The 21,578-nt window shown below is 28.4% G+C and overlaps 4 protein-coding genes across 6 annotated transcripts in view; 3 read left to right on the forward strand and 1 right to left on the reverse strand.

Annotated features, from left to right (window-relative positions):
- Nucleotides 1-478: 478 nt before the first annotated feature.
- LOC130903807 (U6 snRNA-associated Sm-like protein LSm6) lies at nt 479-932 on the forward strand. The gene is made up of 2 exons (XM_057816144.1): nt 479-679; nt 735-932. The coding sequence occupies exons 1-2, from the start codon at nt 589-591 to the stop codon at nt 881-883; spliced, it is 240 nt and encodes a 79-aa protein (XP_057672127.1). The 5' UTR covers nt 479-588; the 3' UTR covers nt 884-932.
- A 1,306-nt stretch (nt 933-2,238) lies between these two features.
- On the forward strand, nt 2,239-8,697 carry LOC130904011 (equilibrative nucleoside transporter 3-like). Its single transcript, XM_057816496.1, has 8 exons — nt 2,239-2,674; nt 2,731-2,891; nt 2,946-3,040; nt 4,225-4,275; nt 5,192-5,644; nt 8,116-8,201; nt 8,260-8,456; nt 8,520-8,697. The coding sequence occupies exons 1-8, from the start codon at nt 2,468-2,470 to the stop codon at nt 8,629-8,631; spliced, it is 1,362 nt and encodes a 453-aa protein (XP_057672479.1). The 5' UTR covers nt 2,239-2,467; the 3' UTR covers nt 8,632-8,697.
- Nucleotides 8,698-10,225: 1,528 nt separating this feature from the next.
- On the reverse strand, nt 10,226-15,006 carry LOC130903603 (NEDD4 family-interacting protein 2). 2 transcript variants are annotated; one of them, XM_057815813.1, is made up of 5 exons: nt 14,750-15,006; nt 14,053-14,301; nt 13,889-14,000; nt 13,648-13,833; nt 10,226-13,592 (listed from the first exon to the last, which is right to left on the reverse strand). In XM_057815813.1, the coding sequence occupies exons 1-5, from the start codon at nt 14,789-14,791 to the stop codon at nt 13,489-13,491; spliced, it is 693 nt and encodes a 230-aa protein (XP_057671796.1). In that variant the 5' UTR covers nt 14,792-15,006; the 3' UTR covers nt 10,226-13,488. The 2 variants fall into 2 exon arrangements, with proteins under 2 accessions (XP_057671796.1, XP_057671797.1); XM_057815814.1 differs by having other exon boundaries at nt 14,870-14,957.
- Nucleotides 15,007-15,409: 403 nt separating this feature from the next.
- Nucleotides 15,410-21,578, forward strand: part of LOC130903796 (uncharacterized) — a 50,279-nt gene continuing 44,110 nt past the window's right edge. The window contains exon 1 of one of the 2 annotated variants that reach the window (XM_057816128.1): nt 15,410-15,712. The gene's annotated coding sequence lies outside the window, so the exon portion shown is untranslated. The remainder of the gene's footprint in view (nt 15,713-21,578) is intronic. The other variant, XM_057816124.1, reaches the window with a different exon arrangement.

Raw genomic sequence — 21,578 nt, forward strand, 5'->3', positions numbered from 1 at the left:
AAAATATTTGAGGTTTTTTGATTTTTTCCTCATTTTGGGTGCATTCCATTAAGCACTCACGACAATCACGTTCACGAACACGATCTTTCTTGTTCCACCTAGTCAATCGTAATCCCAAGTAGAATGGTTATTTTGAGCATTGAGATAAATATTAAGGAATGGCAAAACAAAAAAAATAAAGCAAGAGCTTTAAGAGGTTATAATATGATTTATAAGTTATTGAATTGTTTTAGTTGACTGTTTAACTGATTTACATTGAAGTAAAATCAACATAACTTCTGCGGAGATAGTAAAATATTTGGTGGTGCGTCACAAGAATATCTCCAAAGTACTTATACCGCATCAAATATTGAGATGAGACGACCCACCTCTTGGCAAGGGTTGTCGTGAACGTTATGAGTGATGCTCTCGCCACGACTACAATAATCGTAGTCGCAATGTGGAACGTCCAAAAGAATATTTCAGGCGCCATGAACGCTTAGTGGAACGCACCGATAAACGAGTCCAATTAGAATTTAAAGAGAAGAAAAAGTCTAACCTACATAGATTTATTCCTTCTCATTATTTTAATATTTGCAAATAGTAAAAATGAGCAGAAAAGAAGCATTATCTTCGTTTATTCAACAAATTCACGGTAGACCAGTTGTAGTAAAACTGAATAGTGGAGTTGATTACAGAGGTAAAACATAATTGATACCACCATGATTATAATCTTGAATGTAACTTGTTTTTAGGAGTTCTTGCTTGTCTAGATGGATATATGAACATAGCTTTGGAACAAACCGAAGAATATGTTAATGGACAATTAAAAAATAAATTTGGAGATGCTTTTATTAGAGGAAACAATGTTTTATATATAAGTACCCAGAAGAGGCGTTACTAATATTAATGTATTTATTGTAAGGTATATATAAGAATAAAAAATTTTTTTCTATATTCATTTTTTTAACATTAGTGAATGTTTGTTACTGACAAAAATTTTTTAATTACAAAGTCTATAGATTAGAAGTGGATTGAATAAAAATTAACTAGAGGTGGGAAAGTCACGAAAAACACGTTTCAAAAGAATCATTTAGTAAGAACTAGTACCAAATTAGATGATTAGGAAATAAAACTATAAAACCTTCTATTTTTATCACAATTTCAATAACAAATTAACAAAACAGAGTAATACGAATAAGTGAAACAAGAAAATGGAATTATACGTAACAGATCGGCCATTTTGCATGTATGGTACACAAAATATTTATCCTCATTATTAACGTGTAAATCTTATGAGACACACTCTGTATTATTTGATTTTAAGCAGTGATTTAAAGTGCCGGTATTAATAAAAAAATGTAAATAATTATACACAACTTCTGACCCCTATGCAAAGCTTGTTTAAGGACCCCGTTTCAAAGCTCTTAAACAAGTATTTCTTCTGGCTTCCGAAAATGCATTTAAATGCTCACCTCTGATGGTCAAAACAACAGGAAATCAGAAAAATGATGAGCTATCTCGTTCAACACGTGATGAAAAATTCACAACACAACGATAATGAAGCGTTTTTTAATAATTTTTGCTTGAGATTCAGGATTTAAAATTAAAAAAAAAAACAATGTTCACAAATAAGCAAACAAAGTATTCGAAAATTAGATATTGTGCCGTTACGTTATTGACCAAACTGTCAATAACGTAATTCTGGACGATATTTCAATTTCAAGTATTTAAACAGTTTTTGGTAACGTAGTTTTATAATAATCGATGGAGCCCACCTCGATTAGTAAAAGTAGTTCTAGCTTTTCTGTCAAACGATACCTTCTATATAACTACAGTCATAAAACTGGTAAATAATGATGTTGCCAATTTTAGATATGAAACAAATACCTGCGTAATTTATTGTTTACGATTTTTTCTATAGATTCTTAAATATTGGTCAAAATAGTTACAGATTAGTTTGTATTATCGAATAATTATTAACAACAATTGAAAATTTTTAACATACTTTCTCCAAAGTAAAAATTATTTTTTTTTATAAAAAAAATTATAGATGACTATAGAAAATTACAGATGACAGAGTTCCATATGCGTCCTAATATTCGAGCTATTTTACATTCTGATTCTATAGTTAATTATATATATGTTATGAGAAATATAATATTCAGTTTTTTAGAATGCCAGGAACAGAATACAATTTGGCAACATTATAATTATTTGTGACTGATATATATTTAGCTGGATACGATGTATAAAGCTGACCAAAGAAGCTTTCCGCAGCTTTATATATCTGACAACTGATTAATTACAGTGATCCATTTTTATTCACTAACATTATATAGTGCTATCAGAATCAAAACAGCTAAATAAAATCGATTCAGTATAACGTTTACAGTCATTAAAGGTGTTGTGAACAATCAGGGTCATGCTTTGTCCGTTCATCTGATAGAATAAATATTTTTCGAAATGGTTATTTAAAAACTAAAAAATGGCATATTCTGTAAATACAACACCACTTTTACAACAACAATTCGATTCGGAAAACGAAGACGATGGTAACGATATTGTTGTAAGGGATATTAGACCTTTATTTAAACCGGAACCCGTGGATAAATTCTATGCTACCTATTTTATATTTTACATATTAGGTATCGTGACTTTACTACCTTGGAATTTTTTTATAACAGCTGATGATGTGAGTATCATTTAGAAATTTTTAAGTTTGTTGTGAATATTCTACTTTATTTGCAGTATTGGATGTATAAATTTAGGAATGTTAGTAGTAATCTTAGTATTAGAGAAGATGCTCCAACGCGATCTACATTACAAGCAGAGTTTACTTCTTATTTGACTTTAACTTCGAGTTATCCTAATTTGGTATTTTTAATATTAAATACAGTCATTAGTCATAGGTAAATACGAATTAAATTATAATTTAATTTATTTATTTAAAATATTTGTTACAGAATACCTCTCAATTTAAGAATACTAGGATCACTAATTTTTATTCTTTTGTTAATGTTATTGACCTTGGTGCTAGTGAATATTGACACTGATAACTGTAAGTGATTTTTTTAAAATATTTATTCATATAAACATAGACAAATTTAATGAACTAGAACATAGTTTTGTTGTTGACTTTACCCGAGAATAATTATTGTTAAATTTTCTATTTTATAACAAAAATATTTTTAGTTTAATATTAATATATTAGAGAATTTTTATCATCATTTAAAGTAAAATATACAAATAATTACCATTTCAGTTTTCCATTTACCACTTCCTCATTTGCAATATATTATTTTTTATCATTTTTAAATGTTTATCATCAAGGTTATGCATTTTAAATGATTCATTTATTTTTGTATGCCTTCAGTTATCACTTCTTATCTTAATTACTGAACATTTTAGTCAACATATTCTATACATATAACTAGTTTGTAAAAATTATGAATTTTTATGAAGAAATTCATAAAAAACTTGCAGTATGGATAAAATGTAATGATATTAATTGCTATCATTAGGCAAACTGGCAATATGACTAAAAATAATAAATTTTCATAACTGGAAACATCTTAATTCAAATATCCCCTGTTTTAATTAAATTTGAATAAATCAGTTGTTCCTGTATCAGGGGAAAATATATTTTTAACGTTGGCAGCCGTGTACTATCAATCTACAACGTTGTATGATTTATTGTTTTGGAAATCGAGGAATTACGTCTGAATTTTTTATTTCCGTATTTTAAGATATTCATTGGTATTTTATAAGCAAAATTAAGACCTCAAATTTGTACGTGATCAAAATTTTCGTGTTTATATCGGTCGAATTATATGTAATCAAAGTCGAATTAAATTTTTTTGTACGAAGAACGGAAAAAAACTATAATGTGGCATCTATGTGGAGCCTGATTTATAACTTATTTGAATGGACAACAACTGTTTTTAATATATAATTGGGTATTTTTTTATTGTTTAATTAAATATTAATCGTGGTTGTGTATGGTTATGGTCGATATTGTTAGGTTAGGTTATGTTTTAAATAAAAAACTAATTGTGTATGGAACTTGATGTGGTTTTAAATAGATTTTAAAGAGGTGGCTCCTATATGTGAAATATCTTTTATCATAATCAAATCCTTTTATATATTATTTCTCTGTGGAATATTAATTTTGTTGTTAAAAGTGTTGAGTGAGGAATATTATAAATTGTGGTTTAAGTTATTTGAAGGACATTCTACTTTCAGGGCAACATGGTTTTTTTATATTGACGTTACTCACAAGCTTATTCCTAAACAGTAAGTAATTTGTTTGTTCTTTTATCTCTAATTTGAATATTCATTTGTTTTTAATATAATTCATTTTAGTAAACTTGAAAATTCAGTGAAATAATTACATAATCGAGGTGAGAAGTAAAAGTATTTTATTGAAAAACGAAATTAAAAGATAACAAAACTTGTAGAAAGTGGTAAATTTCAATTTCCACTTTTAAAGATTCACTAAAAACGCTTCGAAGATACATTTATCTTATTTTTTTTATCGTATCTCGTATTTATATCAGAAAGTGAGAAATTGGATATATACAAGTTGTCCCCTAAAATAACCTATACAGAGTGTAAAATATGATGATTTACCTCAAAATTAAGTTGTATCGTTACAAGTGGGACCCAAAATTTCGAAAAAATTAATTCCTTTGTAACCCTTCCACTTGAAAAAACCAAATTTGGTATATTGTATGAAACTGTTAAGGGCATTAAGTAATAGTAAATGGAAAGCTATTGAACAATCCTAATTTTTTTTTATCCGACAATTTATTTAAAAAAGTTTTTGAATAAAATAGTTGAAAACATGTCGACTTTTTAATTGAAAATATCAAAGTTTTATGAAAAATTAGAAGAGTGAAGAAAGTTTTAGAATCAAATTATTCACGATTTGAAAATTAAATCAAATAACAGATAAAAACTTGTGTAAAATTTTAAGGTTATGTTACTCATAATTAATGATTGATTCGATCGCCTTGTACTTATCATTACTTAATGACTAACAATCTCATATAATGTACCAAACTTTGTATTCTTCGAATAGTAGTTATAGTATAGTTATATATATATATATATATATATATATATATATATATATATATATATATATATATATATATATATATATAACATCCATATTTGGTGAATAGAATACCAATAGTTGTAATTTTAGTTTTCAGTCCTATTTTTGGAGGAAGTATTGTGGGAGTAGTAGGAAAGTTTTCCCCCATTTACATAACCGCTCTTATAGGGGGACAAGCATTGGGTGGAGTATTTGCAGCGTTGACTCAAATAGCTGCTTTAGCTATAGGAGCATCGTCTACACACACTGCTCTAGTTTATTTCATAATAGGAAATTGTACTATAGCTCTGGCTATAATTTTATATATTCTATTAACTCGATCTGTTTTTTTTAAATATTACTCATTCGACCAAGCTGTGATAGTTAGCGACCTACAGACAAATTCTACATTACAAGATGTCGTTTCGTACAAGGTGATTTTTAAGAAGATATGGTGCTACTGTTTTTGCGCTTTTTTTATTTATTTTATTTCAATTTCCGCGTTTCCTGGAGTCTGCGTACTTATCGAATCCGAAGGTAAAGGGCACGGTGACAAATGGAATGGTAAGTATTTTCTTTATAAATTATATTATACACGAAATATTAAATGTAAATAATAAATACCTACAAATAACCTCAAATTTATAAACGCAAATAAAAAAGAAGAATTATCACTTTGATTTAGATAGTTCGCGGCAATAGACAACCGGAGCGTGGCGTCACATCCGTCATATTGTTAACCTACGTTATAGTTCACTTTCCAAACAAGTGTTTAATTAATTTATTGTTGTATATGTTTTGTACTAGGAAGTATTTTTTTTACAAAATTTATGAAACGGAAAAATCACAAATCGCTAAACATATATACGATTGTCAACGCAGTGGAAACTTTGTTGATCCCTGACCTGTGATAACAATGGCGGTGGTTAACGTCAGCACTCCTATAGTTTATTGCAAAAGTTTACGTAATTTGAGACATCTGTTCATTTTTTCTCAATATATTAAATAAAGGTAAACAACAAACAAGCTATTGAGTTTAAATGTTATCTCATGAGGCTGGGAAGTTAGACCTGAAATTAGAACATAAAGTAGTAAGTAGGGATTCGTACGTCAAGTAAAGTTAATTAACCGGGATAGTTATCCAAAATGGCTGCCACAGAATAGACTATATCAGTGGCGTAGTACCTAAATTTACATAGGATAAAACTATTTGTATAAAATATTTTTACGGGTGAATAATTTATCAAAACATTATTTTAAAGGTAATACAGACATTAAAGTTGGTAATATAGAAATAAAATTGTTTTGTTGATTAATTTCGTTGATTTTTGTCTAGTACTGTTTTCCAAAGGTTTTGATGGTTCTACGCTGATTTTTGTTGATTAATATAAACTTTGTAATGAATGAAAAAATTTTTTCAAATGACAATTGTGTTTATATATAATCACGGACGAGGGCGCCACTACATTTTATTTGCACAGAATCGTAATTAAATAGAGTGATTTTAATAAAACTTGAACTAAATTAACGTTGCGATCAAACAGGATTATTTCACATTTCGTCATTTTAGACTCCTGTAACATTGATTAAAATTATTTGCTTTCTCTCAATCAAAATAAAATGAGTTATACTCGTTTTAAGATGGCTACTTCCGGTACACTTGCCGTGTATGGATTCATTTATTTTAAAATCGGCGGAATATAGAGGTGTAAACTTTAGTCATTAATATATATATATATATATATATATATATATATATATATATATATATATATATATATATATATATATATATATAAAATACCGGCAAATCTATATTTTACTTATTGAAATACCCTATATTAGGTCCTAACTTAATTATTTCGTATTTTATGGGTACAAATTACTTTCTACATTCTAAGTCTGATAAAAGTAAAATGAATTGAACGTATCGAATTTCTAATTACAAAATTTCGATTGTTGATTTTTTTTTGGATAATTTAATTCTGTTAATTATTCATTTCCTTAATTAAATTAAGTGATCCAGTAATCAATATTTCTCGTTTTTGTGTTTGCGAGCAGTAAATATTTAAAAATTTCCTTAGATAATTTAATTATAAACATAAACAAGTGTTTGCATAATGAAAGACATTGTGCAGCATCTTGACATCGAGTTCAGGGAAATGGAAGTGTAATCGCGCATTTTTATTAATGTTGTCATCGATAATATTGTTCAAGATAAAACAGAACAATACAGAAAACAATTTGTAATACGAGATAAGATTGAAGACACTTTCTTTTATGAAACTTTCTGGTTATAAACATAAAATAAATGATATTCTTCTTTGAATTGTTTATTTAAAGTGAAATTATATCATTCAACTAATAATCAACAAAATGTGGTAGAGCGTGGCATTAAGATCAGCTGTTTACTTAAAATCCAGCCGGAGCAGTGCGCAGAATCGTCACTGTACCAAGGACGGTTTTTTGATGGGGTGGAACGAACCTATTTTCAACATTATTTATTGTTGGACTTCCCATTACTTCTTGATTTTGTAATTAATACATTGTTTGTATTGTTTATTTTGTTTTGCAAATGTTATTTTTCATATAATAAATATGTGTATAAAAAATTTACTGATATTTCATGCTTTAAATCAGGCAACACCGCCAGAGTGATTTATCTCGTTAACACAAAAATGAGGTTGCACTGTAGATAAATTACAATTAACATGTGTTCTATTTTCTTCATAATAATTTATATAAATTATTTATACTAATCTTTTTACAATATTAGAAAAATCGTCTTTATTATATAAACAATACTGCAGCTGCTCTCTATAACTATTAAGTGACAGCCCACTTATTCTATAAGGAAAACATGGCTGCCGGTAATCAGGTGACCGTGAATTTCTCACAACAGATTTTTATTAATCTGAAATATTTCAATTAAAACGTATTCTATTTAATATTGAGTATAAGTGCTTGAATAAAACTTCATTTTTTTGTAATATAAATCATTATTTTCAGAACTTACGGTACATTTTCTCTTTTAGATGTATATTTCGTTCCAACAATAACCTACTTACTTTTCAGTATCGGTGATTATTCTGGTAGAATCATTGCTGGTAGAATACTTAAGGTAGAGTAATTTATAACACGTATATACATTAATTTTTATTTAATTAATTTATTTCCAGCCAAAAAACATAATCTTAATTACTATTTTAACTGTATCGAGGCTAATATTCATTCCATTAATTTTATTATGTAACGCACAACCCCGGTATCATTTGGCAGTTGTGTTTGACAGAGATTATCAATATATATTAATCCAATTTATATTTGCATTTACCAATGGTTACATGACTAATATTATACAAATTTTGACTTCTAAGTACGTATGTCGATAGTTTTAACTAGATTTTAGACGATTGATTTTGAATTATTTCAATTTTAGAGTCGTAGATCGACATGAAAGGGAAATCGCTTCGTGTATGACTGTCGTTTTTATAGGTACCGGAGCCGCGATAGGATCCACACTTAGTTTATTCTTGGTTAGATTATTATAAACCTAATATAGAATCATTGTTAACATATTTATAATAAGGATAAAATATATACCATTATTTTCGTTATTGAAAGAGTTTTATTTCGATACCTAACTGATTTTAAAATTCCAGTGCGTTTCTTACTATGAGTTCTAATATCTATACCACGTTTACCGGCAACAACGCACATAGTTAAGTGAAAACCGAAAACATTGGTTCAACTAATGAAGATTAGTGGAATTGTAATAGTCCAGTCAAATTTTAAAATAGTTTAGTACGAATAGTAGATGTTTCATTTGGCAGAATAAAATAATTTTAATTGTCATTCACTGGTTTTTTTCTACAATATTTTTTATTACTAGTTTTACAATACTTCTGAGATATTGTAAATTTAACGTTTCTGCTAATTGAATTTTATTCCGGTTTAATGTTTTTGAGGTCAGTTACCAAATGTACTTCCGGTTTCACTAATAATTGGATTGGCTGTTTCCGGTTCGTATTTTCAAACTGGAATCAAGAATTAAACGAGAAGTTTCATATTGAGGAATGGGGGGGGGTTCAGTAAAAGAAAAGTTGAAAAAAATTTTGTTTTTGTTTATACAACTTTCTGGTGCGGTTAGATTTGCTTTGGATTCGATTAGATTCTCTTAATTGGCCTATAACTCAAGAAAAATCTATCTTTTTTATTGCGAGAAGTTTTTTTCATCAATGGGAACTGCCTTTTCGTGTAATTCATATACCCAATTTAGAAAATCGAACCGGAAATAAATCCGGTGTTTGCTATAACTGGAAGTATTGATTTCAGACATTTTGAATCTCGATAAATGGATTCTGCTTCTTCGAAAACGCCAATTAGCGGGAAAATATACAAATTTTAGTATTTTTATCAGCAAATGAGAAAACTATCGAACGGAAAAAAGTGATACACTTTCGAGAAAATGTCTGAAAAATTTGAAAATAAGATTATCAAACAATTTTTCGCTACCATTTCTATTAATTTTTGCAAAAATCTTTAATTAAATAAAAGAGAAATTTATTTTGAGTAATAGTTAATTTTGTATAACTAATTGAAATAATTAATAGTTACATGAAGACTAGTAAAATTTAAAAAAAACTTTAATCATTATAACTAAATTAGTCTATTTCAAAATGTAAAATTGACTGTACTATAATAATAAGTCGAATTTTCAAACTAATCGAATGCAGACGTTTCTAGAACGTTTAGTATGAGGTAGCCCAAGCGTAGTGCAAAATCGTGATGTCATAAAACAAGTTGGTAACATTGATTGAAACACGATGTAGTTTACGTTTATTTTTCTATCTAATTTAGATAACCAAGAACCAAAAAAGCTGAATGAGGTTAGGAAATAATAATATGTATTTTCGTACATAATTAATTGATATAAGATTATTTCCTCATCGTAAAAATTGGTTTCTTTCCATTATATTGCCATAGAATTACGTAAACGACATTTGACAGTCATTTAAACAGGGTGAAGTAGTTGATGTGGTAGAAAACTCCCCAGCAGGTTATATTTTAAGAATTCACTGTTAAATTCTACTTGGTATAACTAATGTTGGTGATTAAATTACCGGGTATAAATAAAAAAAAATAGAATTTAAGATGTAATTTAATTAATTTTTATAATTAATCAGATCCAGTGGAACAATATATAATCTAGTAATAACGGCAACGCAGAATATTTTTTATAATAATCATACTAAGTCTGTAAAGTTATCCGATAATTTAAAAATACGAGGGTTGTTTGCAAAGTTTCCGACCTGAATATAGAGATGGCAGAACTTGAAATGTGAAAAAAGTGCTTTTTCATTGAAATCTCCGGATCTGATCGTCGTTGATGTTTCCTATCGAGTTTATGACGAAAACCATTATTTGAATATATAAAAAAATAAAGAGAATCTAAATTATTACAATTGAAAATAGTTTTCAGAAGAAAACAATACTCCAAGGTGAAAACTTTTCAAACAACAAATAAGAATCTTCGAATATAATTCCAAAAAATTATTTGTTTTTGGTAAATTCGTCGTGAATTTATAAAAATATTTTTTACATTATCATTTTTTTTTGGAAATTGTATACAAAGAACCATTCAATTAATTATTCACGTGATATTCGATTGAATATAAAAAAGTAGAAGAAATAATGTTGCCACGTAACCGAAGGTGGAATCGCGCCCATCCGTCGCCATCTCAAAGATTGTTAAGGTTTTATTAAATTCCATCATCAGTATCGGCTAGTAAGTCAAGGTAACGCAGTACATGTCATTTGTAACAGTTTTTTATATCTCTTAAGATGATTTACCCGAATTTTAGATAATTCTAATCAATTTTATTTAATTTTTATATTTATTTCATAATATTTTTGTTTAATCACAATATTATCTTTTTTATGATCGATTTTTTTCTTTATTTTTAAGAACTATTCAAATAACTTTCAATTTTTCCGAATTGAAATTCAATTAAATTATAGGCGACAAAATCGTTGACCTTCACCCCCTTATTGTGTTGCCATATCAACGAAGTATGAATATAATTCACCAACAGTTACTAAATCACGGTTACGACTTTTATTTCTGTTATTCTCATCTCTAGTACAAACATTGTTTTACGAACTAGATAAGATCTTCAACATTGTGTACACAAAAAATCAAATATCACGTTTTTTCACTAAAATTTTAGTGCCATTTTGATAAGAATTAAAAAATTACTTGCAAATTTGTATTCAAGCAATTGAAAATTACGAAGTTTTGTTCGATTTTTTTTATCCAAACTACATATATTGTCTTCATAATTCCAATCACATTTTCAAATATTTAAATATAACAAAATACATTATTGTTGAATGTGAGGTTAGGAAAAATACCATCGACATTTCCATCTAAGTGAAACGAATACAAAAAGTGCCTTGAAACAATTTAATCTCAATCGGGTTGTTTCGTCTGATGTCGGTTTTTAGAATCACAGCTATCTATCAAGATTACTACACTCTTTTGGATACAATGCGCTTTCAATATTCGTTGTTATGACATCCTCAATTGACGCCATATTGTTGACTGTTTTTTAAATACGATACAACACGTTCGCGAAACAAAATCTAGTACAAACCGCTATATGCACGAATTTTTGCGCTGTTTTGTAACCTTAGATTCACCAGATACAAAACAAAAGTTAAAACTGTGAATTTATCAAAGTTTATAAATCAATAAAATATCTAGTTTTAAAAAAAGAACGACTGTTTTTTGTTAAGAAAAAAGTTATTTTACACCAGGGAAATATAAATTTACAATTATGTTGCAATTTCAATGTAAAAAATGAAATTTTATGTTTCTATACTTTACTAAAGACATAGACGGAAATAAACTGATTTTCCATGATAAGATAAAAAGTAACGTATTCAATGAGTAGCCCTCGTATGTTGGCCAGCAACTTTTTATAGGACATTTTTGTTTAAATTTGAATTAACTTCAATACAATCCTTTCATATTTCGATGTAATGACTTCATCGATTGATGTTCTATTGTTGACGTTTCTAATACGGGGGCTTATCAAGAAGTTCGTGCAGCAAAATGATATCTGTTCTTTAATACAACAAATTTACTCCCAGTATAAAATCTATGGGAAATTGGCCATAAAAATTGATTTTTAAAAGATTATATATTAGAAAACTTGTCGGAAACAATAAAAAATACTCTATATATAGTTATGAGCTGTAATTTTCAGAAAATGTCTAAACTATGAGATTGAAATGTTATTTTTAGTGAAAACTTTTGTAATATGAACATTTTGAACTGAAAAAAGGATGAAAATGTGTCCTAAGGAACAGATACACCGTTTTTTTCGAAAATATAAGTGAAATGGGGTCCTTACCCCTAATTATAGCAACAAAAAATGATCTGATGATGCCTGTTCTTTAATACAACAACAAATTTACTCCCAGGATAAAATCTATGGAGAATTGGCCATAAAAATCGATTTTTTGAAGATTATCTATTAGAAAACTTGTCGAAAACAATAGAAAATACTCTATATAGAGTTACAAGCTGTAATTTTCAAAAAATGTCTAAACTATGAGATTGTGATGTTATTTTTAGAGGAAACTTTTGTAATATGAACATTTTGAACTGAAAAAAGGGTAAAAATGTGCCCTAAGCTACAGATAAACCATTGATTTTCAAAAATATAAGTGAAATGGGGTACCTTGCTATCAAAATTTGGTTCTGATTAAATTAAAAAGACAACTATGACCTTAAATAAAAGTTTGAACCTAGACAATTACAAACAAAAGACTTTAAACAAACAATGAGATTTGAAATGACGTTTCGAAGACCTGATTCTACTCAGAGCTTTTAGTGGTGATGTCAAATGTTGTAGCCTTCATTACCTAGACCTTTAAATGAATTTTTTCATGGTTACCAACTTATATAATCGCAATTTCACACATAGTTGCCAATTTGATGTTTCTGCTATTATACCTAATAAGGCAATAGAAGACTTAGTATTAGCTGTAAAATCTTTTATTTCACACCAGAACCAATATTTTTCCATATAACCCAATTTTTTCTCTAAAATCCAATTTTTTCGGAAAATTTTCGTTGTTTTCCTCATCTTTTTGACTAAATTTTAATTCACTGGGAAATTACTAATCAATAAGGTCATTTAATAATAAAAGAAGTTATTTTGAAGCTATTAAACGTTATCAAACTGTATTATTAAAAAATGCACGAAATAACATCACATTCAACAACTTTTGGAAAAAAAAACTTGAAAGGAATGAATGTTTTCTAATCACATTTAAAGTACGCCGTGACAAGTACACAAGAATAGTATACTTGAAAAACACCTACACATTTTTAAAGCTTAATAAAAAAATAAAAGCCTCTCTTGATGACTTGCAGATAACATGTGCCATCCCCTTTTTATACTCAAGTATTGCAGTATAGCACGGATACAAATGATGAGCCCTGAAAATCACCAAGAAATCAATTTCATTACATTCACAAAACATTTTTTACTTACCAAAAGTCATTATAAGCCACCATAACCAACTGTTATCTTTTGAAGCTAATTCCGTTGAGTGTTGTACAATAAAAGTCCATTTTGCTAATGACAAACCAAAGCCGGACAAGGCCCCATACCTTGAAGCGATTGTATGGCAAAAACACATTAATAATAAAAATCCTATCCAGTTAAAAATAAAAGCGACTGAAATAAAAACAAACATATAATAATCAATATCATAATTTAAATGGATAATTACCAAAGAAAGCGATATAAAACATAAAATCTGTTCCTAATAAAGATGTATCCACATCTTCAGGATTCTCTGTATCAATAGTTATAACCCTTTGTCCTGGACGAAATGGTAATGGCTGAAAAGTCGATAAATGTCATATTGAATTAATTTTTTACCAAAATATTTACCCTTGTCGTAGGAGAATTAATTGGTATTGGAATATCCTGCTCTTCCAAATGTTTTTCTCTTTGGACTTCTTCATATGTGGGTAATTTGGTACCCTTTGTAGCAACCTCATAAGGTGGGGGTGCATAATAATCTGCTTTTGGTGGCGGTATTTCCTCACTAGATGTACTAGCAGAGATATTTACTGGGCTTGATACTGGACTGGATGCAGCACTAGGTAGGTTATTGTCTACAGTGATTTCTTGTTGATTCTATAATTAATATCGATTATTTAATAAACATTTTTATACTATTTTTTCTTTATAAACGTCATTTTAAAATTACCTCCCTTTAAAAAAGTATTATGCACACATTGTTCATTAAAAACAATGTTACAAAATATTAATTCAATATGAAACAATATACATTTCTAAAAAAGTCAACCAACAACTAATACATCGATTGGAATTTATTATCGTATTATGAAACGCTATGTATAAATATTATTGTTACACAGGTCATTTTTTGCTGATTAAATTGTTTTTATTACAAACAATCCTACATATGAATTTACACTTCAAACAGATGTTAGGGCTATTTTATCATATTATATACTTTATAAAATTGAATATTGGATGAATATTTCCTATACTTTAGACCCGATTAACTATAAAATTGTTAAAATGACCCTAATACATAGAATTAAAAATGTCGACGTACATTTTGTTGTCCATTGTTTGAATCGGGCGGAGTCGGTTCCATTATTCCTTAGAATTAATGATTTTGTTCTTATTTAACAAATATTTTAACACTATATAAAGTTAATTATATATTAAATACCATTTCAAAATGTTTTCACATCAGTAAAGACAAAAACTTCTGACACTTGCTTCAAAACGTCAAATTTACTGTCAGAAATCTTGACAGCGCTTAATTTCGACCAATGAAAAGTCAAGGAAAGCATCACGTTTCGAATTGCGTGAATGATTAGTTATTGATCCTGTAATAATATCGATACATTTTTTTATTTTTAAATTTTAATTACTGAATATAATGAGCAATCGATTTATAAATATACCAGAAGTATTGATTCTTATTGTGAATATTTATTAATTACTCGTTTAATTTAAATCGATTTTAAGCAACTAACAACTATTAATCCAATTCTATTGTAGATATTCGTATTTCTTTTTTGAATAAACAAAATATCATTTAAAATTTGGTATAAATGATAAGTTAATAATGAATTTGGTATTATTATAATCAATATTTCATATGATACGTTTAAAAAATTAATTTGTCACAATATCGAAAGTAATCGATTCTTATTTGTACTCGATTCTGAGGAATCCCTATGTTTATGATCTCTCTCTAGTTGATATATTTCGCCGGAAGGATCGCTACTAATTCAAAACAATTTATCAAAAAGTAACTAAAAGCAACAGTTGACAGCCAACTTCTTCGGTGATTGTGTGTGTGTTTAATGTTTATGGTGTCTTTCGTCATATTTACTTATCATTTTTCGATGTTTTAAATAAATTTATTTATTATTTTTCACGTATTTGTTTTAAAATAAGTTGTTGTTCGTTTATTAGCTCTTATTTTAACGTCCCGAAAAACATTTTAAACTATTAAAACTTGTTCAAGTGTCTGAAGGATACCGAGTGGAATGATTTTATAAAGGTATGTAGTCATGTGTGTCTTGATCTACTTTATTACTTAAAATAGAACCGAGGATACGATTCACCGACATCTCGAATTCTTCGGTGTTATTTCGAAAAGTTTTAAAACAACATGTATAACTAACCTACGTTAGTTGTTTGTATAGGATGATAGACAGCTGTATAGATTAGTCAAGTCGTTTGTATGACATAAATTATCAGTATGTTTGTTTCAATTTTACGAACAAAGAATACACTCTTGAGTCATGTAATGGATAGTATTATCAAGAAAATAATTAGTTAATGCTTTGTGATAAAAATATTAATTATATATATATATATATATATATATATATATATATATATATATATATATATATATATATGCAGGAGAAATAATTGAGATATATTGAAAGAATAACAAGCGATCTTTATTTTAAAATATTTTACTCGTATGAGTCATACCCCCTGCAGTTTATTCAGGCAATGATGGAGTTTATTTGTATATTATAGAATCTGGGAATATTTCAAACTGTTGTTGAATTATTACTTCTATTCAAATGTATATTCATTTAGATAATTAATGAAAGTGTATTTCACACAATTTTTGATTTTAAAATATTTACATATCCAGTAATTGTTGAAACGAACCACTTGAACTGGTAATTAGATTGAAAATCCAATCAGAGCAAAAAAATCAACAGACCGATATTTTTTTAAGAAACACTGTTATAAGTATTTACAGAAGCATAAAAAAATCGTACAAAGTAACATTGAGATAAATTCTGTTGAAATTCTTTCAGCATCTCGCGTGACCTTGAATTAAATTTTATCGATTCACCTACCAAATATGGTAGAACTGATCTGATTCGGTACTTTCATTAATTTCGTAATTATTTCGAATAGGAGAAAAATGAAAAAGTATAACAAATATTTATTTTTAATTCTGTGTATATGTCGTAACTTTGGTTTACAGAAATTAAATATTTTCCGTTTTTCGTGTGTACTTAAGGCTTGTAATAGGAAGCGAATTTATATAATAAATATACATATTTATACAGTCGGAAACCGAAATTTTGTTCGTTTTAAAATGGTATTTTTGATGATTTTAACGTTTCCAACCAATATTAAAGCTGAATAAAATTCTACTCTGGGTGAGACTGATCTTTAGACACCTAAGGCACCTTATTCGCCAGATTTAGTCCCCTCTGTTACCAGATTTGAAAAAATATCTCAGGGGTCAAAGATTTTCCAAAATTTTTGTGTTTTCTTTGTTGGGTCAGGTACTTATGGGACAATCCTCGTATGTCGCCACAATCCTAAAATTCCATAGGGATTATAAGCTTCCTATTTAAGCATTTTTATTGTTAAGTACTTGATTTTTATTGTAGTCATGAAGAAGTATGTAAGAAAGTGTCTATTGACGAATTCTGAGAAAGGTTTAGGCCGGGGCTAAAAGTCGGGGGTCAGGTACATCAAGTGGTTATAATAATAGGTAGTAAAAATTAGATAAAAGGGTACCTTTACTATGAAAGATGTCATAAAGCTAAAATGGTAGATGGAAGAAACAAGTTTTATATAAAATATTGAATAAATAAGATAGAATCTAAGATATAAATGAGAGGAATCCAATAAAAACTTTTGAATTCATATATTAACTATATTTATCTAGTGTAGTATAGTTTTATAGTATATAGTACACCGTAGAGCATAGACTACTACTTCTAAACGATCTTAATCCATAATAAACGACGTAGGTTCCTCGCTCGTTTCGATACTGATCGATTTCGATTTGAATCGATTCCGATTCTTATTTAATGTGATTGAATTGTTTACAGTTGGAATTTGTTTGTTTCGATTTCAATTTCGTGTTTTGTAAAGTTAAATAACGATCGTAGGTGTGTTTTTTTTACATGAGAAAGCGACGCGGAAATTTAACTCACGACCTAGTCGGATTTTTCGCTTATTTTTCGTGGGTTAAAGGTTACTCAGTTTCTTAGTACCGAGAATTAACCTACTTTTAAGCGTTACGGCGTATCGATTTTGTGTTAAACATCGAAATTCATTAGCCATTATACGTTCCCTTTTTGTTTTGTTTATATGTCGTGACATTTAAGTTAATAAGATAACGTTCAAATTTTTCTATTTTTAGAAGAATAACGATGAAGGGATGTTTATAATGGTGGGTAATTTGACAGCGTCTGTTATTATAGCTGATTAATAATAATACAATGACTAAATTTAGTATAATGGAAATATCATAAGATTGATATGTTGTTCGTGATATACTTTTTTTTTGTGGTTCTAATAAAGCGATGTTATTTGCATATGACAACTAGACGATCGCTTTTGATAATTATTTTGTCATTTTTAAGTTTTCCCATTATATATTTTCCAGTTATAGTCCATTTGATCATCAAATATGATTGATTTAAGCAATAACTTCTCAATATTTAATCCAGACTACTATAAAATACGTTATAGTCCATTCGTATAGCAAATATTATTGTTTTAGACCATAAATTTCTCATTCTTGGTTTATCTTTACTGTAAAACGGGTTATAGACCATTCGTAAAACAAATAAAATTGATTTAGATAATAATCTACTTCATTTTTTCATTTTCTTCGCGATAAGATAGGTTATAGTCCATTCGTTTATCAAATACGATTGATATAGATAATAATCTTCTCCATTTTTTTCATTTTACCCACTATAAAACACGTTATAGTCCATTCGTAAAACAAATACTATTGTTTTAGACAATAAATTTCTCATTTTTGAGTTATCTTCACTATAAAATATGTTATAGTCCATTCGTAAAACAAATAAAATTGATTTAGATAATAATCTACTTCATTTTTTCATTATAGTCCATTCGTATAGCATATACGATCATTTTAGACCATAAATTTCTCATTCTTGTTGTATCTTTACTGTAAAACGGGTTATAGTCCATTCGTAAAACAAATAAGATTGATTTAGACAATAATCTACTTAATTTTTTCATTTTCGCGATAAGATAGGTTTTAGTCCATTCGTTTATCAAATACGATTGATATAGATAATAATTTTCTCCATTTTTTCATTCTACCCACTGTAAAATATGTTATAGTCCATTCGAATAGCAAATACGATTATTTTAGATCATAATCTTCTTATTCTTGGTGTACCTTCACTGTAAAGTGGTTTATAGTCCATTCTTTTATAAAAATCGATTGATTTAGACAATTTTTTCCTTATAGTCAATATAAAATATGTTATGGTCCATTCGTTTAGCAAATACGATTTTTTTGAATAATAATTTTCTCATTTTTGAGTTATCTTCACTATAAAATGGGTTATAGTCCATTCGTTAAGCAAATATGATTGATTTAGACGATAACTTCTCCAATATTTAATTCAGACTACTACAGTATCTGTTATAGTCCATTCGTATGGCAAATACGATTGTTTTAGACAATAAATTTCTCATTTTTGAGGTATCTTTACTATAAAATAGGTTATAGTCCATTCGTAAAACCAATACGATTGATACATAAAATAATCTTTACCATTTTTTTTATTATACCCACTTTAAAATACGTTATAGTCTATTCGTAAAACAAATACTATTGGTTGATAACATAATTTCTTAATTTTTCTGTTGAACATATTAAAAATAATGCAATCATATTAACAAAAACCTAACAAATGAATTCGTTATATAAAAAAATATATAAAACTAGCGATGTTGTCAATTTTTAAGAAATCAATGTTGCCATATCTTAAACTTAAGTAGCAACTCCCGTATGAGTAAGTCTTCATAATTTTGGGATTCAAGTAAAAAATTACGTTTATCAATAATTATTCGTAAGACTATTTTTTGATCGTCGTATATAAAAGTGAAATTTCACATTTTATATAAATTCAATCAACGTACAGGTACTTTTTGGTATTAGTCACGCACAAATCATTTTTTCACTTCACCCATTTATAAAATTTAAAACAAAAACCTACGACAAAGCAATTTGTGACCGATTATTTGTTCAACAATACAAATGATTTACTAATTTCAGTTTCTCATTGTTTGACTTTTTTTTAACATTCGTAATGATGGTACGTAATCCATATTTTCTCTCGGTAATGAGCTCCATATTTCACTTGCAAATCTTCATTTTTATTTTCATTTCGAACAATACGTTGTAGTTTTCTTCTATGGTAATCGTAACATCTTATTCGATCGATATTTTTCAAAACGACACCATGAAATTTCATCGGAATTCAAGGCAAATCAACAGCATCTCGAAGACATTCAAAACAATGTATCCAAAATGGTTTCGTGTGTTAATTTGTCATTGTACAAGCTCACAAATGGTTTCAAAACTGTTGCCCAGACACTATTCTATTAAAAAGAACCATTTTTTGAATTTAAACGTTCTGATCTTCGTTACATCAAAAAAGTCCAAAAATCGATTATTTCTAATCGAAAATTGGAATTGCGTGATATAGCTGAGGCCTTGGATATATCAGAAGACAATTTATTTACAATTATCCATGAACATTTGACCATGAGAAAGCTTTTTTCAAAATGGGTGTCGCGTTTACTCCCAGTCGATCAAAAACAACGACGTGTTGATGATTCAGAAAAGTATTTGGACATGTTTACACGTAATAAATCAGATTTTTTGCGTCGATATGTGATAATAGATCCCTTACTTCACTCTGGAATCAAAACAATCATCATCTGAATGGACTGCAGTCGGGGAACCAGGTTCGAAGCCACAACAGTCAGCTGGGTTCAGTATGTTGGGATGCGCATGGAATATTGTTGTTAGACCCTTTGAATGCAAAAATTAAGGAAATACGGCCTCATATCATGAAGAAAAAAATCACTGTTTCATCAAGACAATGCATCGATGGTTAATATGAACGAATTACACGTCGAATTGCTTTCTCATCCACCGTATAGTCCAGATTTGGCTCCCAGTGACTACCGATACCAGAAATTCAGCCCAAATGAAGCTGAAGAAGCTTTGGAATGATTGTATTGCTCTCGAAGAAGATTGAATTGATGAATATAATCGAGTTTTGGTACAAAATGTGTTTTTTTTTCACATAGTCAAACGACTTTTCTTGCGCTGCTACGAAAATTCCACCTTTGTAAAAACAGATGAAATGTGTTATATCAGATAATAGTATAATATTAAACTAGAATAATTATGTGAAAAAAAATGTAAACACGCCTTTAAAAACTAGAATAAAATGAAAATAGAAAGAGTGTGAGAAACTTAGTGCTTTACTGAACCTCTTATATTTACCTGTCAGGTAACTGTAAACATATTTAGACCAACAGTGTATCTTCAAGCCTATGATCCTCAACAATAATGAAAAATGTGAAGAACAAGTTTTATAAAAGGCAACTAAAGGTCGACGAACCTTTTCCTCTTCATTCAACTCTACTACTGATGCGGATAAGAGCTGGGAGGTTTCATGTTATTTTTAGTAACTTTTTTTTCGTTATTTTTCCACAAAATCATTTTAATGATGATTTATATTCACATTATTTTGTACCCGCACTTCTCGCAAAGTTCGAAAGGTTTGATGCTTTTGAGTTTTATAATCAGTGATATTTCAATATGTATTGGATTTGAACCACAAAAAATTTGAAAAAATTGATTAAATCTTTATTGGAATCGATAGAACGATCAGTATAATTTAATGTTTGAAGATGATTTCATGCTAATATTGACCGCGGCTCCGCTTTAGATGATAGCCCATGCGCAAGGTCCAATTTTGGCACACTCTCTTCAACATATCGGCCGGTATTTCACGAATAAATGCTTCAATCGTTGTGGGTTTATCCCTGTAGATATTAGCTTTAATAAGACCCCACAAGAAATAGTCCAA

This window comes from Diorhabda carinulata, chromosome 2 (assembly GCF_026250575.1).
Source record: "Diorhabda carinulata isolate Delta chromosome 2, icDioCari1.1, whole genome shotgun sequence".
NCBI lineage: Eukaryota > Metazoa > Arthropoda > Insecta > Coleoptera > Chrysomelidae > Diorhabda > Diorhabda carinulata.